At 39.6% G+C, this 21,135-nt stretch overlaps 1 protein-coding gene across 2 annotated transcripts in view; it reads left to right on the top strand.

Annotated features, from left to right (window-relative positions):
- Positions 1-21,135, top strand: part of GABRB3 (gamma-aminobutyric acid type A receptor subunit beta3) — a 416,113-nt gene that overhangs the window by 377,532 nt on the left and 17,446 nt on the right. For both annotated transcript variants that reach the window (XM_070053326.1, XM_008269751.3), the window contains one exon: positions 13,929-14,081. In XM_070053326.1, the coding sequence (XP_069909427.1) occupies positions 13,929-14,081 (153 nt within the window). The remainder of the gene's footprint in view (positions 1-13,928; positions 14,082-21,135) is intronic.

Below are 21,135 nucleotides of genomic sequence, written 5' to 3'. Positions count from 1 at the left end.
TTACTTCTAAACTTCTGTTTCTCTTATCCCCGCAGCTTCCCGCTCTCATTTTACTTCTAAACTTCTGTTTCTCTTATCCCCGCGGCTTCCCGGCTCCCGCCCCGCGGCAGCTTCACGGCTCCGCGCGGCTTCCCAGCGCCTCGCCCCGCCGGCGGGCTCCCGGCTCTGCGCGGCTCGGCTTCGCGCGCACACTCCGCGGTCTCTCACTAGCCCTTTCGCGTCTGAACCACGGCCTCGCGCCAGCCCCGCGTTCCCTATCTATTCACGCCCCGTGCTCTCTCTGCACGCGGCGGCTTCCGCGAGTCACATAGCGTAGCTTGCGTCTCCGCCACTAGCATTCAATCCAAGTTCCCCGGGCTAGCCTGGCAAATTCAACCCAGCTTACGTCTCCGCCCCACTGTTTGGCTTCCCGTCCTTTGCTCCCCGGGCTAATCAGACGGATCCCAACCAGGCTTACGTTTCCGCTTCTGGTTTTAACTTTTCGCCCCCTATTCCCGGGCTAACTTGAGAATCCCAAAGTGGCTTTCGTTTCCGCCTCGGCCTGCCCCCCGCGGCTTCAATTTCCCTAACATTTTTCTCTACCCGGTATGTTTCCCCAAGCTTTCCTCCAACAATATTCCTCCCTCATTTCTCCTGGCCTCTCCCCACAGTCCGCATCCGAGTCTGTTTGTTCTAGCTTTCACTTTTGCCTTCGACCTTAGAGATTTCTCCCAGCTCCCCCCCGTAGTCCGTATCTGAGTCTATGCCTAGGCTTTCAATAGCTTCTTCCAGCACCTTTTTCGTCCGGCTTTTCCCTAGGCTGTTTGCTAGTCTCTCTCTCTGGTATTTTCCACTTCTTCCCTCCTAGGTTTCCTATCCGAGTCACGGCACCATTATGTCGCTCCCCCTCTTCGTGGAGGAACGACACAGGACCCTGCGCTGTTCTTTCGTCTGCTCGGCCCTCCCCGGGTTTGCTGCTGGTTCTTCCCGGGTTGGCTACTATCCCTTCCACCTCCGTGGAAGGGCAGTCCCCCCTGGCCACATTCCCCACTTCCGCAGGGGAGCGGCACACCGCCGGCTGGCTCTCTCGGGGGCTGCACAGGTGTTCCCCTTAGATGTTCCCCTTAGATGTTCCTGGTGCATGCCGTCTCTCTCCTCCTTTATAGTCCTCCTCCGCCAATCCCAACTCGGCTGCCCACACGCCGAGTACGCTGCTCTCCTCCAATCAGGAGCGAGTCCTACAGTTTATTGGCTGAACTGGAGGCACCTGTGTAGAAGCTGTTTTCTTCTCTCCCAGCGCCATATTGTGGGAGAGCAGATGCATAGAATAAGTCTTAATTCCAGTAACTCAGTCTAGTCCGGGTTGCTCCCCACACACCCTTTCCTCTTCAGTTTAGCTCACATGATCTTTGTTTTGTTGTTACATTTAATTTCTTCTGTCTTCCATTCACTCCTTCATTCTATCCAAAGTCTTTTGCAACTGTTTTTTCTGCCACCTGAGATATTTTCATCCTCTTTTCCTCCTGTCAAAAACTAGTAAATTCATCAGTGGACAGTTCACACATCAACCCTCTGCCTAATCTTCCTTGAGCTTTTCTTCCAGTTATCTTTTTCCTTTGGAAAGTTTTGAATCATACATTGCATCAGTTTTTTTTTTTTATCAGCTGTCATGAATTATTACTTTCATGCTTATATTTAACAGGTATTCAGTGAAGAACATTTAAGGTAAGGTATTTGTTCATAACCCATGTTTAGGATACACTCAATATACCAACTTCAGATTCTCCTGGGAAGTCAAGCAGAAAAGAATAAATTCCCTTCATGAAATCCCTTGTATGCAACTCACTGTTTAAATCTACTGTTTTCTTGGAAAATCCTGGATCTATTACCAAAATTCCTTTATTATCTAGACTGAGACTTTTTAGCTAAAATATTTATGCAGCGTTTATTTAAATCATTCTTCAGCATCTATAGTCTATAGGATTAAGCTGAACCTGCAAGCATGCATTGATAGGCTTTCCAAGAAACAGAAGGGAGAGGGATTGAAAGCAAAGCACAACAACAAAGAGAAACTGTGATGGAGAAGTGGCAGCCAGCCTGCCAAGGTATTTCATTTGAGATTACTTAACATTTTATTTTTGTGCTAATCCTTTAAATAAAGAATGTATTTGCTATAGTCAATAGATGTTAACACATCAAAGTACCAATTCTAGTCCTGGCTGTTTCACTTCTAATCCAGCTTTACCTGGGAAAGCAGCAGATTATGGTCTGAGTACTTGGGTTCCTACAATCTCCATGGGAAACCAGGATGGAGTTCCAGGCTCATGGCTTCTGCCTGGCCCAGGTCTGGCTGTTGCAGCCATTTGGAGAGTAAGCCAATGGATGAAAGATTCTCTTTCTCTCTCTCTCTCTCTCTCTCTCTCTCTCTCTCTCTCTTTCTCTCTCTCTTCCCCTCTCCCTCCTTCTTTCTGTCTCTGTCACTCTTCCTTTTGCATAAATACATAGATAAGTCTTTTTTTTAAATATACTAACATAATGTAACCTGCTTTTGTGGACTCATGGGGCTTTATGGGTGAATTTCAGGAAATACTGAAAATGTATTTTTTAATTAAGTGGTGAAAACTTAGATTAGTCTAGGTCTATGAAATTATTTTGATATAAACTTGAAAAGATACTGACTTTCTAAAAAAGCTTTGGAAATATTGTAATAATTTTTAAACAGCATTCAACTTTTAAATGTATTTTTAATAAATAATCCATAATCAGTCAAAAGTTCGGGTCTGATATTTCAGAAGTCCCTGTGGTGACACTTCCTAATTCTGTCCCTGCTCTCCTTCCCAAAGCCAACCACTGTCTTAACTTATCATACCATAAGTAATTTTGGCAGGTTTTGAACCTTACTTAATGGGATACTAGAGTTTGGGTTATTTTCTGATTGCCTTCTGAACTCAGCATGGTGTTTGTGAAATCCAGCCATGTCTCTCTTCTTTTTTTCCCTGTTAACTACTTGTAAATATACCACAATTTGTTTATCCATTCTGCTGCTGATGTATATCTATGAGTAATTCTACTATGAACATTCTTGTATCTTTTTTTGTGTGTGAGTATATGCCACATAAATGTTGAGTATACAGTTGTCCCTTGATATATGCAAGGGTTGGTCCAGGACCCTCTAACCTCATGGACACCAAAATACATGGACATTCAAGTCCCCTACACAAATAAGCTTCCTATTCGCATATAACCTACACATATCCTCTCTTGTACTTTAAATTATTTCTAGTTTACTTGCAATACCTAGTGCAATGTAAATGCTGTGTAAATAGTTGTTATAGTGTATTGCTCAGAGAATAATGACAAGAAAAAAAATCTTATATATATCTAGTACAAATGCAACCACCATTGAATACATTTTTCACCTATGATTGATTGAATTCTCCATGGATATAGAGGTATGACTGTATATTAAAATGGAATTGTGAATGCTCAGATTTAATTGGATATACCAATTGTTTCCAAAATGCTTTTCCAAAATGCTGTTCCCATTTGACTCATATCAGTAGTGACTGAGAGTTCCCTTGTCAGTCTCTGACAGACGTCTTCTGGTGGATGTTGGGTGAACACTTACTGTTTTAACTATTGTTTCTCTGGTTACAAGTGAGTTGAACACCATTCACAATGATCTGTTTGGACATCCTCTTCTATGAATTGCCTGTGCAAGAATCTTTATGAATTATCTATCAGTTTCTTACTGCTCATTGAGTTATTTCTACGTTCTAGAAACAAGATTATTATAGGTTATATAGGTTATTATAAGTTATATATGTTATTAGAGGTTACCTGTGTTACAAAAAATACTCTTTTGGGACATGTTTTATGACATGTTAAGATACCACTCGGAACACCTGAATCCCATATAGGAGTGCCGGTTCTAGTCCTGACTCTTCCACTTCTGACTCGGCTTTCTACTAATGTACATCTGGGAGGCAGCAGGGATGACTCAAGCACTTACATCCCTGCTACCCACCTGGGAAGCATGGATTGAGTTCTAGGCTCTCACCTTTGGTCTGGTCTAGCCATGGCTGTTGTGGGCATCTGTGTGGTTAGTAAACTAGTAGATGGAAGAACTCTCTCCTCAACTCTTTCTTTCAAGTGAAATAAGTAAATACATAAAGTTTTTAAATATATATATACTTTTTTACATTTGGAAGTACAGTCCATCTAGAGTTTACTTTTTGTGAATGGTGTGCATCATGGATTGGTTATTTCCTGAGCACCATTGCTCTGCAGGCAACACCTTTGTCATAAATAGATTATGTGCATATGGGTATGCTTTTGGATTTTTTATTTTGTGTCATTGACTGACTTTTTCAACCTTTACATCACAGTAATCACTGTATTATCTACTGTAACTTTAAGTTGTATAGATCCTTCCCACTCTTTCCTTTTATTTAGGATTGAATTAGTAATTCTTTACCTTTTCATTTCCATATACATTTCATGATTAGATTATTAATTACCATTTTGGGGTTCTTGCTTTTTATTAGGACTATATTAATTAATTTAGTGAAAAATGACATCACCCTAATTCTCTCAAACTGCATATGTTTTATTTCTCTACTTAGGCTTCTTTAATTTTTCCCAAAACCATTTATAGTTTTGTGTGTAGAAATCTTTCTTTGTGAATTTTCCTAGATGTTTTATGTTTTCTATTGCTATAACTGGTAAAATAGTTCAAACATTAATTTCCTGTTTCTTTTGGATTTCTAAGAAAACAGTGATGCTGCATTGAACAACCTTGCTAACATGCTTATTACTTCTAATAATTTATCTGTGATCATACTTTTCTACCACTTCTTAAATAAACCTCAGTGTTTTTTGACTCCATATCTCTTCTTTCTGACTTATTACCTAATTTACATACACTTTATTTTTTTAAAGATTTATTTATTTATTTGAAAGTCAGAGTTACACACACAGAGAGAAGGAGAGGCAGAGAAAGGTCTTCCATCTTCTGGTTCACTCTGCAATTGGCTGCATTGGCCGGAGCTGCACTGCTCCAAAGCCAGGAGCCAGGAGTTTCTTCCAGGTCTCCCACAGGGGTGCACGGATCCAAGGACTTGGGCCATCTTATTCTGCTTTCCCAAGCCATAGCAGAGAGCTGGATCGGAATTGGAGCAGCCAGGATTAGAACTGGCACCCATATGGGATGCCAGCACTGCAGGTGTTGGCTTTACCCACCATGCCACAGCGCCGGCTCCTACCTATACTTTAAACCTCACACAGTATTAATGTTGTTAAATGAAACCAATGTTTAGATATAGTTATATAATTCTTTATTACTCATCCTTTACTTATTTCCAGGTTTCTCCCTGCAAATGTTTTTATTCTATCTAATTTTTTTCTTCTGCCTAAATATTTTTTTTAATGTATCCTGGCAACAAATTTCTTAACAGCTTTTCTTAATCTATTTTTACCATTATATCATTTAGCTTTGCAGGATGAAGGTATTTGTTGGGGATGGAAATCTGGATAAAGGAATGCTTTATCTTCTCCACTGGAAGATATTCTTTGTCTCTGACTTCCATTGTTTTTGCTAAAAAGACACTTGTAGGTCTAATTGGTGCTATTTTGAAAGGAACCTTTATTTCTTCCTCCTCTAGATAAGTTCATTTTTTCTTTGATTTCCACTGACATTATTGTGATCTCTTGGATTGAAATTCTCTCAGTAGTTATTTTGGGGTTTCATGGTTCATCCTGAATCTTTGTCTGGAGTCCTTTCAGCCATTTTTGAGCACTGTCAGCCATTCTCTCTTCAAATACTGCTTTTGCTCCGTTCTTTCTCCTCTTCGCCCAGAATCCCAATTACGCATATGTTCCATCATCACACTATGTGGTCTATACATGCCTCCCTCCTTTCTGTATCTTTCATTTTATTTTCTCCTTTTGCTTCATTCTGGAAAATCTCATCTGACTTGTTTATCAGAAAAGATCTGGGCTTCATCTGCTTTCTGGGATCCAGGTAATTCTGAATTCAATTTCAGTCTTTGTGCATACGTGACTTATCTTCATACCTTACCCAGAATTCTTTGTACCAGTGTAGCCAGCCCAGGTGTAAAGCTGTATGCTGGGCTCCCTTCTTGCCTATTGCTCTCCAGTTTTTTTCCAGAGTTCAGCTTAGCTCGTTATCTCTCTCCCAAAGCCTACAGCTCCCTGGAACATGGACTGCTACCTCTGTTTCCTTTTTCTCACATATGTTGCTACAGATTTTTACTGTTCATCATCTTCTCCCCAGTGCCTTCAAGAAAATGTATTTGAATTTTATTAATTTTTTTCTAATTAGTTCCAGTGCTTGGGTCACCTATTCCATAGTACCTAAATACCACGGTTTACTTCTCACCCCTTGTTATTTTTCCAGAAAGGTTTAGAGTTGATTCAATATATAATATGTATTTAGTTTGGGCTGTTATTACATAACAGTAGAAAAGAAAATTTACAAAATATTTTATCATAAAATTTCAGAAAATAAAAGTCAATTATGTATTTTTGTGATAACATTATGTAAATGAAACGTTTATCAAAAATACTGTGCTATTGAGAAAGTTTTTGAAAGCTCAGACTCAGAAGAATTAATTTGATTTTAATAGCAGCAAGCTGTAAAAATATGAGCAAGCATTCGAATGGCAGGTCAGTTTAAAAGCACTAAATTAAATTTATTTGAACAAATACATCAAGCTAACAAAGAGCCCATTAAAACATCACTGTGAACACACAGGTCATCCATTTGCGATTTGGGATTTCAGCTTTTGTATTAATTCTTAATATGTGTCATGCTCACCAGAAAAATTTTGGATGTACAGTTTTTGCAAATTTAGAAATTTACTCATAACTATTTAGTTTCCTTTGAGTTAAAAAATTTGAGATTTTTTTCAAGACACCTGGAGAACAGATTAATTAATATCCTTCTTAATTATCAGCTGTTTATTTCCCTTCTTTTTTGCTTTGGTACTTTTGCATAGTGACATATTCTGACTTTTTTCAAAAAATACTTCATCCAAGGCTAAAAAAAGAAAAAGAAAAGTTCCAAAATGAACAATGATAAAACATTTTAGTTAATATACGTGAATTTTCTAGTATCCAAAAGTAAATTTCAAAATATTGTCTTATTCATTAATGATTATGATAAATCATGAATTTAAAAAATTTTTAAACTTATATAAGGGATTAAATTTCATGTATTTTGTATATAAGATTTAAGAATATAGTGATCAAATTACGAATTTTTAAAGGTCCACATGTTTCACTGTTGATGTGAACTTAAAATTCTTTTCAAGAGTCCATTTATGAGCCCTGGTAAATCTTAAGTTTTTATTAAAGGTAAGCATGTGGTTAAATCACTGTCTACTGGGTCAGTAAATGGCATTTATATTAGGCATAGAGACTATGGTATACCCAGTGTTCAAAGAAAGCGTTACCATATATATGTCTTGTTTATAATTTAAGTTAACATTAAAAGCCGTGATTTTGTTTGCCCCACTGATTTTGGTTAGAAGAATCCTTGCAAATGTTTCCGCTGTGCCTCCTGGAGAGATACCTCCCTAATTCCTAAGTCCAAACTGGTGAGACCAGAACATTCTCGCTCCCAGTGCTAAAGAGGAGCTTCTGTGTCTTGAGGTAAAACACTTTCCTCGAAGGATTGAGGCATGAGACACTTCTCACTACAGAAGCAAGATTTCGTCAGAGGTTCATTACCCTACAGCTCCTTTACAGAAATAATTCTTGCGAACCTTTGTCTTTTGAAATTTCCTTTAAGTCTTCCAGGAAAAAAATTTCAAATATGCACCACAGTGATATCTCTGTGATTACAGAATTCTGACCACAGAAGCTACCCATGTTGGAGGGACAGACCTACATTTATCGTGTTTTTGTTGGGCCAGACAGTATATTTTGTAGTTGATGTGAATTACGTCATCTAATTCCTAGTAAAAGTATTTATACATGTAGTATTTTTCTTTATAATGGATTTATTGATATGACTCACATAGTATATAATTCACCCATTTAAAATGTGCAATTCAGTGGCATTTAGTGTATTCACAGAGCTGTATAATCATGGCCTCAATCAGTTTTAGTATATTTTCTTCACCCCGTCTCCATTAATAACAATTTGCCATTTTCCTAACCTTCCTCCCACTGCCCTCACAAATCTATTCCCTGTTTCTCTGGATTTGTCAGTACTTGCATTTCCTATAAATGGAATCATCCCATATGTGGTCCTTTGTGATGAGATTCTTTCAATTAGAATATTTTCTCATGGCTTATGTCAGTACTTCATTCTTTTTCTTGTCAATTAATAATTCCTTGCATTAGTATGAAAGATCTTCAAAAGCCCATGGAAAATGCATATTATAAAAAACTGTGCCCAGATTTCAAAAAGTTTTGCACCAAAAAAAATTTGTTAATTCTATTTTTCATAATTTGTTAAACCATGTGGGTTGTTTTCACTTTTTAACCTCCTGTGAATATTTGGTTACGCAATCTAGTATGGAATTCTTTTCATTTCTCTTAGGAAACAAATTCATGTAGATTTGCTGTGTCATACAATAACTCTTGTTAACCATTTTAAGAATCGTCAGATAGTTTTTCTAAAGTAAGGGAACCATTTACACCACAGCAGCAAGATATGAGGGTTATAATTTCTCTACATCATTACCAACAAATTTTCTTACCTTTTAAAAGCATTGATTAATTGATTGATTGAGAAATAGAGAAGCATGTACACACAAACACACGCACACATGGACACACACACACACACACACAGTTCCCATTTGCTGGTTAACTCCTCAAATGCCTATGGGGGCTACAGCTGTACTAGGCTGAAGCCAGGAGTCAGGAACTCAATCCAGGTATTCCATGTGGGTAGCAGGGATCCAACTAATTGAGCCAACACCTCTGTCTCCCAGGGTTCTGCATTAACAAGAAGCATTAAACAGGAGTATATTTGAGACTTGACCTCAGGCACTCATTTACCGGATGAGGGTCTCCCAAGTGGCATCTTAACTGCTGAGCAAACACTTGTTTTGTTTTTTGTCTTTTTGATTATAGCCATTTTAGTAGTTATGAATTCACATTTTGTTTTAAAAAAAAATACTTATTTGTGAAAGAGAGAGAGAACAGTATCATCCCTATTTGTTCACTAAGTATCTGCAATGGCCATGGGCTGGGCCAGACTGAAGCCGCAAATGAGGAACTCAGTTCAGGTCTCCTACAAGGGTAGCAGGGACCCAACCACCTGATCTTTCACCTGCTGCCTCCTAAGGTGCACATAGGCAGGAGGCTGGAAGTGGGAGTGCATCTGGGAATGCAGCCCAGGAACTCCAGTATGAGATACAGGTGTCCCAAACATTTTAATTGGTAGGACAAACTCTCACCCCATGCGGTGGTACCTTACTGTGATTTTGATTTGCATTCCCTTAATAACTAATGGAGCTGAGCATTTTTTGTGCTCGTCCATTCATCTGTCTTCTATTTACAGTGGCTTTCTTGTTTTCTAAGTATTCTTGATATACTTTAGATACTTGATATACTTTAGTTCCTAATTGGACATATGACTTGCAAATATTTTCTTTCATTCTGTGAGTTGTCTTTTCAGTTTCTTTGCAACACAATAGTTTTAAAATTTGATGAATTATAATTTATCTTTTTTTTCTTTTGTTACTCATTGCATTCTTTTCCTGATTTTACACTTGAGGAAACAGAGGTTCTGAGAGAGTACTCAGATTCTCCAAAAGGAACATAGCAAATTTTTGTTGAGCATGGAGTTTTCAAACACATGTGTTCTTTGCTTTCTCATGTGGCTCCATACTCTGGTTTTACTGTGGAGGTTGGAAGGAGACCATTGCCTGATTCATATTTTTTCTAGCTCTACTCATGCTTTATTTCATATATTTCCTTTATTCTTCATGGGTTTCTATTTTCAGCATATAAGAAGATTACCAGTAATGAGGATGAGAAAATTGGTAACATTATTTCTGGTTTAAGCTTTGTCATAAGTAAAAGGGATATCATAAATGGATAAGATACCATGATAAAGGACTCAGAAGTGGCAATAAATGAGAGCTTCTTCGGCAATGGTGGGACAACCCCACAGTGGCCAGTGTGGTGCAGATTTGCTGTGGTTGCTAACCTATCAGCTTGCTATTTTACAGATACTTTGGAGTGGCTCTTGCTCTGCAAAATTGGCATGAAATTCTGTATCCATATTTTAATTACTTCTTCAAAAATATTAATGCCTGGAGAATGATATGAATTTAGGCTGGATTAGAGACCCAAGGCCTTGTTTTTGGCATAACTTTTAATGCATCGAGGGAAAAAGGGTTGAGATCAGCATGTTCACCAGCTAGATTTGCCAAGGAAGCTCTGAATTGGAACGGTGCACTTGTGTTCAGGGACTGTGCCTCTTTTTGTTGGCTCAGCATCTACTTGGGGAACTGATCACATCTGCACGGCCACAGAGGCGTGAGGGCTTCTGTGTGTGTCTGTTGTAATTTTAAAGCTTCTGTTGCTGAATTGAAGGGTACATGTTAGTTCAGCTGACTCATGGCTTCTGAACCTTATATGATTGGCCACGAGCTATGATAACTTGGGAGTTTTCCCATGGATACAGCATTTATCATTGCATTCCATCCTGACAGTGTAAGGAATGTATCCAACAGAGCTACAGAAAGACTTTCAGGCACTCTTTAATATGCACTTCAAATGACCAAAGTCTTGGCTTAGAAGAATAGGTTTTGGATCAGATGATTCTATATTTTCTAAAGTCTGAAATTTTTGTCTCATGACATCTGGAGAGGTATTTCCTCATTTGGTTCTGTTGGGTGCTTTCCCTTGAAAGTTCTCCTTTTTCCTGCCCAAAGGAATTTTGTTCACCCAGGAGTATCTCAGTTCAGATACATGAAACTACCCCTAAAACACTAAATCAGATTCCCAGGAATTTTTTTCTATCTCTAGGGTACCACAAACACTATTTGACTTGGGACAGTTCTGTATGACTCCCTCTCTAACATGGATTGGCTCATTCTTGTATTTATCTTTGTTGCTTATTCCACTCACCGTGTGCACCTTGAGGACTGTGATACAATGGGGCATTTGCTGAATGCCTGAAAATTTCGTTACTTTGAAGTGGCATTTTACTTTTACCAAATAGAATGCATTTGCTATGCCAAACACATATGAAAATGTGTATTTTCTTTTCTTTTTTAAATATTTATTTATTTAAAAGGCAGAGTTAGAGAAAGAGAAAGAGAGAGGCTTATCTTCCATCCACTGGTTCATTCGCCAAATGGACACAACCACCGGAGCTGGGCAGATCTGAAGCCAGGAGCCAAGAACTTCTGGTTCTCCCATGTGGGTTCAGGGGCCCATGCACTCTGGGCCATCTTCTGATACTTTCCCCCTCCATTAGCAGAGAGCTGGATCAGAAGGAGAGCAGCTGGGACTAGAGCTGGCACCCATATGAGATGCCAGCGCTGCAATCGGAAGCTTACTCACTACACCATCAGTGCTGACCCCCCACCCACCCACAAAGTGTATTTTATTAATTCTAAATTCTATGTCAATGAGTATCGTGGTGAATTTCCAAGGATTCAAGTATTTTTGAAATCAGAGTTGTATCCTCTTCTTCTAGGTCTCCAGTGATCTTCTAAGAGCAGTCATGTCACTGTTCCCCTCTCTCTCCCCTCCCCCACCACATTGCAGGGGCAAGCATTCCATCATAGTGTTAGGCACACTTCATTGTGTGGGTGTCAATATTGGTTTCAACTGGGAACAGTTTTTCTGAAGATACGCTCTAGAAAGTACATGGGAAGTTGTGGAATATGGTGAATTTGTTCATTTTATGTTGCTACAACAAAATGCTGGAGGCGAGTACTTTATAGCAAAAAGAGGTTTATTTAGCTCACAGTTTTGGATGTTGAAAGTGCAAAACTTGGTGAACCCCCATTTTAACCTCTCTTAAGGGCCTCATGGCAAATGACATTATAATGACATGAATGGGTGCAGAAGAGATCATATGGCAAGACAGGAAGCCAGCGAGATTCCAGGGTTTTGAACTTGCTCTTATAGGAGTTAACCATCAACCCATTAGAAGTACATAAACCTCTTCTGGGTGTGGTGCCCTCAATGACCCAGTTATCTTCTAGGAGGCCTCACTTAAAGGTCCTACCGCCTTTCAACACAACCACACTAGGGATCGAGTTTCTGGCACTTGAGACTTTGGGGACACACTCAGCCATATCCAAAGCATTGCACATGGTACATTAAATTGTCATTCAGAATGCTGTTCCCTGGGAAGAACTAAACATCCCACTCTGATAGCAGAAGGGTTGGCACTAAGATTTGGTCTGCCCTGTGAAATATGATGGCAGTTTATGTGGCATTTGTTCCACAATATCCAGCAGTGCTGAAAATAGAAGTAGCTAAGTACATATATAGTCAAGAGAGAAAAATAAATCTTTGTTGTAAACTACTGAGATTTGAGGGCTATTTGTTACAGTAGCATAATCCAACCCAGACTGACTGATACAAAGACTGTTCCAAGTATAATGTATACAGTGGAGTATTCCTGAATGAGGAAGAAGCAAATGATAAGTGATAAGAACTTACTAATTATTTAAAGTGAAGATACTGAGATTTCCATGGGATTTGAAACTCAGATTCAATAGATATTAAAGGTTTAATGTTTTATCTCAACTAAAGGGTCACACAAATATGTTAAAGACTTCTGTTTTCACTAGACAGTATGTAGACATAACAATCCATAATCTGGGATGGTTTAAACATTTACCTAGAGAGTGTAGTATATAAAAATACGTTATTTCACAAACTGTCCTAGGGACTGTACAACTTTGGAAGATGCTGTTGGAAATATTAATAATCATATTCTTGATAAGAAAGAAAATAACTCAAGAAGGTGATTGTTTATATTGGAAGAAGAAAGAAGAGAGGGTTCTTGTTTACTGTGGCTCTTGCCCAGAGCCTGAAAGTATAGCTAAGGGAAGACATTTCATAAGGACAATGGGTATGAATTAACAGAAGCAGGAAATATGCACATTTTTTTGAGACAGTGAGAACCCCTTTTATGAGTAAACAGTATGCTTAATGTAAATATATGTTGGAAAATTAAATAATTTGGTAAAATTTGGAGACACTAAAATTCCCATGTGCATATGTTGACATTTATTGGAGGCAGTGAGCCATAGATTTTGAGTATGGGATGACATTGGGTGTCAATGTTTTGCTTCCAGAGTGGGCAGATGGAGCAGAGGGCTAGGGACCAGGAGAGGGCAAGACTTAGGATCAGGGTCTGACCCATCTTGATGGTTATCCTGAGGAACAATATCACATGAAACAATGGAGGTGTCATCAACTCTGCATGAGTGGAAGCTATATTCCATTGATGATACTAGAACATAAACTTAACTGTTTCTCTAATGAAAATCATTCTATGCTTTCTCCTCATTACATGCACTGCAAAAATTGCTAACCTTCAAAGTAGTGAATGCATTTTTTTTTTTTTTGGGGGGCCAGGCAGAGTTAGACAGTGAGAGAGAGAGAGAGAGAGAGAGAGTTATAGACAGTGAGAGAGAAAAGGTCTTCCTTCCGTTGGTTCACTCCCCTAATGGCTGCTACGGCCGGCACTGCGCAGATCTGAAGCCAGGAGCCGGGTACTTCCTCCCGGTCTCCCATGCGAGTGCAGGGACCCAAGTACTTGGTGAACTATGCTACCTTCTGAATTCTTCTGTAAATATCATTAGTCAGACAGAAGCAAATTGCATGGTTGTGGTCCACGGCCTTTTCAAATGCATGTTGTTGGCCCATGGAAGTCAAAGCAAACCCTTTTGTTTGCCATGTTTTCTTCATTGTATTCCTTGTCTTGTTTATCCCAGGTGCCTATCCACGACTCTCACTGAGTTTTCGGTTGAAGAGAAACATTGGATATTTCATTCTACAGACTTACATGCCCTCTATACTGATTACGATTCTCTCGTGGGTATCTTTCTGGATCAATTATGATGCATCTGCTGCTAGAGTTGCCCTCGGTATGTGCTATTTTTGAGTGATCTCCAAAATGTAAAGTAACCATATCATTACAGTGTTAAGGGGCTTTAAAGGTTAGAGTTCAACAGTAATTTTTGACATCCTGACACCAGTCTTGCCCATGCAGTCACTTTTTATCTTGAAACATTAATTTCATGCACGATTCCCTTGATGTGTTAATTTAATTATAAGGCTCCAATGTGAATTTCCATGCCCACGAAAGGGAAAATATGCTTGCAGAATATTTGCATAATAAAACTATTTTGACACTAATTTTGAAGCAAGGATTAACATCTCCTGTTCAAAATTATTCCATGGCCCAGAAAGAAGACTTGATTAATTGTGCATTCTTCTTTTTTAAGTCAGAAAAATAGTCAAATATTGCAGCATGTAATTGGAATTACACAATTTAATGAGCATTAAAATATGCAATTAGATTCTGAGTGATTCCCAAGAGTTCTAGTAATCTTTCCTGGCCACTGGTTATTTGACAACTGGATTACCAGCTCATGTACAATGTATATTATAGGTTCCAATATTATTTTTAATATTTTTGTGTACTAAGGGAAGGCCTATGTTTTCAGAAAGCTTGTTTACTTCTCAGCTAATTATTATGAAAATGTATGGACAAAATAATCATTTTAGGTAATTGCAGAGCTGATGAGAAATCTTTAGTCCCTCTTTTCTTGGGTCAAAGTTGAGTTTAATTGCTGCAAATGTAATTGTCAACAATAGATTTTTAAAAAATTGATGGAAAATAATTATCAACACGTTTACTGATAACAAAGGTTACAGAAAAACATAAGAATTCTAGGTTCCAGCTAACTCCTGATTTCTTCCTCTTTTTTTTTTTTTTTTTTTTTTTTTTTGACAGGCAGAGTGGACAGTCAGAGAGAGAGACAGACAGAAAGGTCTTCCTTTTGCCTTGGTTCACCCTCCAATGGCCGCCGCGGCCGGCGCGCTGCGGCCGGCGCACCGCGCTGATCCGATGGCAGGAGCCAGGAGCCAGGTGCTTCTCCTGGTCTCCCATGGGGTGCAGGGCCCAAGCACCTGGGCCATCCTCCACTGCACTCCGTGGCCACAGCAGAGAGCTGGCCTGGAAGAGGGGCAACCGGGACAGAATCCGGCGCCCCAACCGGGACTAGAACCCGGTGTGCCGGCGCCACAAGGCGGAGGATTAGCCTAGTGAGCCGCGGCGCCGTCTTCCTCTTTCTATATACCAACTTTCCCAGGTCTTTAAGTTAACTAATATTTTTTTAAGCTATGTTGAGTTAAACCCACAAATATGTTACTTGCACAATTGTGTTCAAGATTAGATTTCTTCTCGGGGAATACACGTAACTGTGACTTGAAACAAACCAGATAAGTATACTGAAGGTATTCGGTGAAGCAAAAAAGAACTCTGTGAAGAACTCTGCACTTTGTTTTGCATTTCTAATGGGTATGGTAAGCAAAATTCTCTAAATAAGGCTGTAGGATTTCTCCGTAGACTGCCAAGGTTGCCATGTAATCTCAGTCTTCATGTGCATTTTTCTTTTTTTTGTGAAATGGTACTAGATTACTCTTAAGTTGTTCTCTCTTTTTTTCACCTGTAAAATGTGGAGATATGATGAATTTGGAGGAATAAATCCAAAATTTGCGAAAATATCCCATTACACAATTTTCAATACTCTCCTCTAATAAAAGGAATATAAAATATACAAATACAAAATTATTGGGACCCTTTCCCAGGCCTGGAAGGGGCTGTAAAAGTGGAAACCTGAAGCTCAAACTTCATGAGCTGCTCAATGAGAGTTCATCAGAGAATTGGTCGTTATTGTGATAATTAGAATGAGAGTACCAAAATAACACAATTATATGACATCAAAAGAGGTAAGATGCACTGAAAATGTGAATATCCACATTTTTCAGTTAATAAAAAAAAAGAAATTTTTTAGTTTTTAAATTTTGAAATGATTGTTTTCCACAACATGAAATTAAGTGTATCTGAAGTGGGTTATATTCAAGCCAATCTCTTTGCAGTGTATGACAGTATAATCCACTTTCTCTCAATAACAAAGAAACAGCTTTATTATTTTAAACCAAACTCTGCCCCCTGTGGCTTTGCTGGAATGGCTCTGGTGGGTTGGGATGTCTGGGAGGCAGGTGTGAGAGGCAAAGTGTGTAGATATTTAGCAGGTGAACCTGAGGCCGGAGGGCTGAAAGGCAACTGTGGCTTTAGGAACTGTGGGGTCTGGACACAGTAGTCCCACAGGTCCAGCTCTTGGACTGGGCAGCAGTGCACTCTTTTCTCTGACCCTCCTGCCTTTAAAAAGCTTGTGTCTGAGTCTGTGTCTGCAGGTGTTAAGAAATGTCACGGTAAACTCCAGCAGGTTAAAAACAGCGTGCTGCTGGGTCAGGAACACTTGGCAACATCATCATCACAATAACAACAATAATAATAAAGGCTGAAACCTATCAGCTGCTGAGATGTCCCATTCCCTGGCAGGGCCATGAATAGAGCTATTTATTCTGCAGAATACCCATGGAAGAATAGGCAGTGTCCCTGCTCCCATTCTGCAGAGCGCGGAAATGAGGTTCAGCAGAACTAGGTTAATGGTACAAAGTGTCAGAAAAACATTTCAATCCATTTAGTCTAACTCCACGATCTTCTCACTTAACTGCTACAGGTACAATAGTCCCCTGATCCATAGTATCACTTCTGGCAAGTACATGAAAAATTGCAGAAATAAAAAAAAATCTTAATTTTTCAATATCTTTTATTATAGCTTGTTGTTATAATGCTTCTATTTTTATTGTTGTTAATATTTTACAATACCTAATTTATAAACTAAACATTATCCAAGGATGTATGTACTGGTATAGAAAAAAATAGAATTCAATAGTCTCTACAGTTCCAGGCATCCACTGGGAGTCTTGGAGAAGAGCAGATTACTATAATTCCTAAAGTGTTAGACATACTCTATGGAAGAGCAATTTGATCTACTATGTTGTAAAAGCCACAGATTAGAAGAATAAAGTAGATACAATTTTAAATTATTGTTGTTGAGGGATCCCTCAGAACATGTATGCTGCTCCCGTGCTCTGTGGTTCTGTACAAGGATATGGCCATGGTTTGGAGGGCTTTGCCTGGAGAAATACCCCTATACCAGCCCATCTGCAGGCCTCTTCTCTGGTATCAAATCTCTGAAACACTGAGAGTGCTGTTTGTGTTCTTCCCAAAGGCTGCACTGCAATAAATACACCTGGTCTCTTAAAGAGGCCAGAAAGGCACAGTGTCTGCAAGACAGAGGGACACGTAGCCACATCCTCCAAGGAATAGTCTCACTCGGACATTGGGTACTCCAGGGTTGACTGAGGACAGAAGGTGATCTTTCTCAAAATCCTGTAATTCAGTGATCAGTGAATAACAGTATCAATAATCTTAAAAATAGAAATATGTCCTAATATAATTTAGATCAGAAGGAAGAAAAGGAAAATATTTTGATTCAGGAGTAGGGTAACATCTGGCCCACAGGCCACATTAGGCTGATGAAATCATGTGTTGTGGCCCTGCCAAGGCAACCATAGGCAGAACATGAAATTCAGTAAGTCTATAGCAGGCTAGCTTTTAGGTTAGAAAGTTTGCATAGCCTATGAATGATGTTATAAATACCCAAAAGGCCCTTGGCAGGAAAAAACTTCCCCACCCCTGGTGCAAATAAGAATTTTTATTGCAAAGTCATGTTTATAAATGCAATTTTTCAAATGCGGTATTTCACTGATATAATCTAATTGAGAAATAAGTTGAGGCTAACAATTAGTAAAAAGACATACTAGCTGGTGACTATACAAAAAAGGTGAAAGCTACCACCATGTGGCCATCTTCTCTACTGTAGTTGGATGCTGTCAGCATAGAGAGCAAAAGTTCAGTTCAAGCCAGGAAACCTAGAGGCTACTGAGGAATTACTTTTATGAAATGATGATGGTAATATGATTATTTGATGTTGTCAGTTTTAACAATACCAGTAAACTACTTATTGGCACATCACCATCACCAGTGCTGTTTAGACATTGCATTTAGAATTCCTATGAGCTGTAGATGGCTTGAGGACTCACCACACCTGAGATGGGATTTGGTCACAAGCCATGTGGCTCTACTGTCTTGTCTATGGGCCATCACAATGCACTACTGTCCATAGTCTCCTATATATGAGGCAAAATGACAGTAAATGCATTGGCTTTTTAAGCTGAAAGCTCATGTGAACCCAAACTGGAAAGCTGGAACATTGTATCAGTCTGTTTGCCATTGTTGTAAAAAACAATACCTGAGGCTGAGTAGTATATAAAGAAAAGAAGCTTATTTGTCTCATGGTTGTGATGGTTCAACAACATGATACTGACATCTGCTTAGCACTGACGAGGGCCTCCTTGGTGCCTCATAGTAGATAGCACTATGGTGGGAGTGTATGTGGGAATGGGAGAGAAAGAGAGAGAGAGAGGGAGGGAGCGAGGGAGAGAGAGAGAAGAGAGGAGAGGAGAGGAGAGGAGAGGAGAGGAGAGGAGAGGAGAGGAGAGGAGAGGAGAGGAGAGGAGAAGGGAGGAGAGGAGTGGAGAGGAGAGGAGAGGAGAGGAGAGGAGAGGAGAGAGAAGGAGAGGAGAGGAGAGGAGAGGAGAGGAGAGGAGAGGAGAGGAGAAGGGAGGAGAGGAGAGGAGTGGAGAGGAGAGAGAAGGAGAGAGAGATATTAAAATTACAATGTAAGACAGAAAGCCAGGGAGCAGGGAGGAGCTCTTGCCTTTCTATAACAACCCTCTTACCAGAACTCATGATGGTTCCACAAAATCTGGCTTAAATTTTTCCAAATGCAGCATCCCCAGTGACCTCCATCAGGTCCATCTCTTAAAGCATCTACCACTGTTCACATCACCACACTGGCTGCCAAGCTTCAAGCACATGAAACTTTGGGGCGATACCTCAAACCATATCCAAACCACAGCAAGCCCTCACTGAAAAGGCCTATTGTTAAGGGACTCCGTTATCCTGTGTGGTAGGCCTGGAGCCAGAGTCCTCACGCATGTCCTCAGGACCTTCTAGACTAGGTTGAGCACCTGTGAGTTGTGCTCATCATCCCTTCCTTTTGTTTTTCCATCCTGTTTCCTGGGAACATCTACTGAGGCTTGTGTAGACATGTCCATTCCAAACAGTCAGCTGGAGAAACAGAGCAACAGCTAGAGAGCAAAGCATTCAGGCTTCCCAAATCGATTTTGAAAGGTGAAAAATAAGTAATAGCAGCAACATTACAAAATTTTTGAATAATGATGAGAAGGAACGACTTTGTAGCATTTGCATGATGTTTGCACATTTATTTGTTTGCACATTTATTTGTAAACTGCAATTATCCTATTGCATTTTCAAATTTGAAAAAGTTCCCAGGTGCACATGAATGTGGTGTTAGAGAAGAATGCTAAAAGTATTCTGACGTCTTAGACTTCCATATACTCCATAAGCAATCACAGTTTGTAGTGATACATAAAAACAGTTTCTTGGTTCTTCAATTCCCTTCTCTGCTATTAGGAGCAGATCAGAGATCAGAGAAGGGAGAGCATGTGTTGCGGAAGAGTAAGCTGCCTTCCTTGCTCTGCAGCTCACCCCTGGTGAGCTGAGTTCTGAAGTCTCGAGGTGCATCCATGGGACACTGAGCGTGAGGATGTACGTCTCTGAGGATGGGAAGGGAATCCAGAGAGAATCAGACTAAGATGCTTAGCAAGTCCACACCATCCACTGGAGATGTGGATAAGGGATATGCTTAGAGTTGCCTGAGCTCTGTCGCAGAGCCTGTATCCTGAGAGTGATGACTTGTCAGACTTACACCACCTCCTGGCCTTAGTTCTTCCATTCATTTTTTTGGATTACTGGAGGTGAAAGATTATGGTTCAGCTTTTCCTTTGAAAGTTTCATTTTGGGGAAGGTCTGACATAACAATGCAAAGAAAGCTATTCTGTCTAGTCTGTCTTGGAAGACAAATTAATAATCATATTAACTTCAGTTGCCCAAGTAGAAAGAGTTGACCCTTTGCAGCTTGTTACTTTGTTACAAGCTTTGTAACTTGTTTAAATTTCAAAATAATAATCTATACATGAGCATGGCAACTAGAGTAGTTACTGTCCCATCAGGAAGTGAGGGATACATGCCTTTTCTTGCAGATGTGGCTTAATTCAGTTCAAGAAATTCTGGTCAAGTTGCTAACCATTATGTCCCCTGGTCTCAGTGGCCTCAGATTATCCCGTTTGGAACTTTTGTATAGCGAGAACTGTTGCTATGTTAGACGGAGAATCACAAAAGATGGTTCTTCCTTGGTTATAAAGACTCAGTTTAGTCTTAAACTGAAGAAGACAGTGCAATCATTCATACAATAATATGTACAGAATTAAATGAGATAACAGAAGGATTTGATCAGTTGTCCCAGACCTGATGAGATTCTATGATGTGAAAAGATCATTAACCTTTGACTAGAACAAACATTTCCTGAGTGGTTTTTCTAGATTATGTACAGTTTGTCTCAGTGAAGCAGGGAAATTTCTTTGTCAGATAACTGCCTTCAAGAGCTTCACTCAACTATTTCTTTTTAAGGCAGGACTTGATCTCATCCTTAGTAATTAAAAAAAAAGCAAAAACAAAACAAAAAATGCCTTATTCCTCTCACTTTCCATAAGCACTGTAGAAAGAATTACTTTCTTCTGAGGAGTGGTTTCACTGAGCACACGCCCTTAGCCTTTTCTCCCTACCCTTGGAGAACTTCAAATTCATTCTTGTTCTTCCGAGGTTTCTCACCCCAACACTTGGTTCTTTGTTGAATTCTGGATTTGTTTTCATTTCTTCCACTCTACATAAAAAGCACATTCTTCTTTGTTCCCTTGCATATCTCTTCCTCTACTGTCAATATTGGCCCAGTGTGGTAAGAAGCCACACCCCCAAACAATTCACTTCCCTAGAGCAGAGGTGCCAGCTTACTGTGTGTGGCACACTGCACACTCAATCCCTCATGTCTGAGTGTTTCAAGCTGTTTTGGAAATTAT

The sequence above is a fragment of the Oryctolagus cuniculus genome, chromosome 12, assembly GCF_964237555.1.
Source record: "Oryctolagus cuniculus chromosome 12, mOryCun1.1, whole genome shotgun sequence".
In the NCBI taxonomy this organism is placed as follows: Eukaryota; Metazoa; Chordata; class Mammalia; order Lagomorpha; family Leporidae; genus Oryctolagus; species Oryctolagus cuniculus.
Note: the sequence above shows the minus strand (reverse complement) of the source record. Positions and strands in the feature narration are given on the sequence as shown.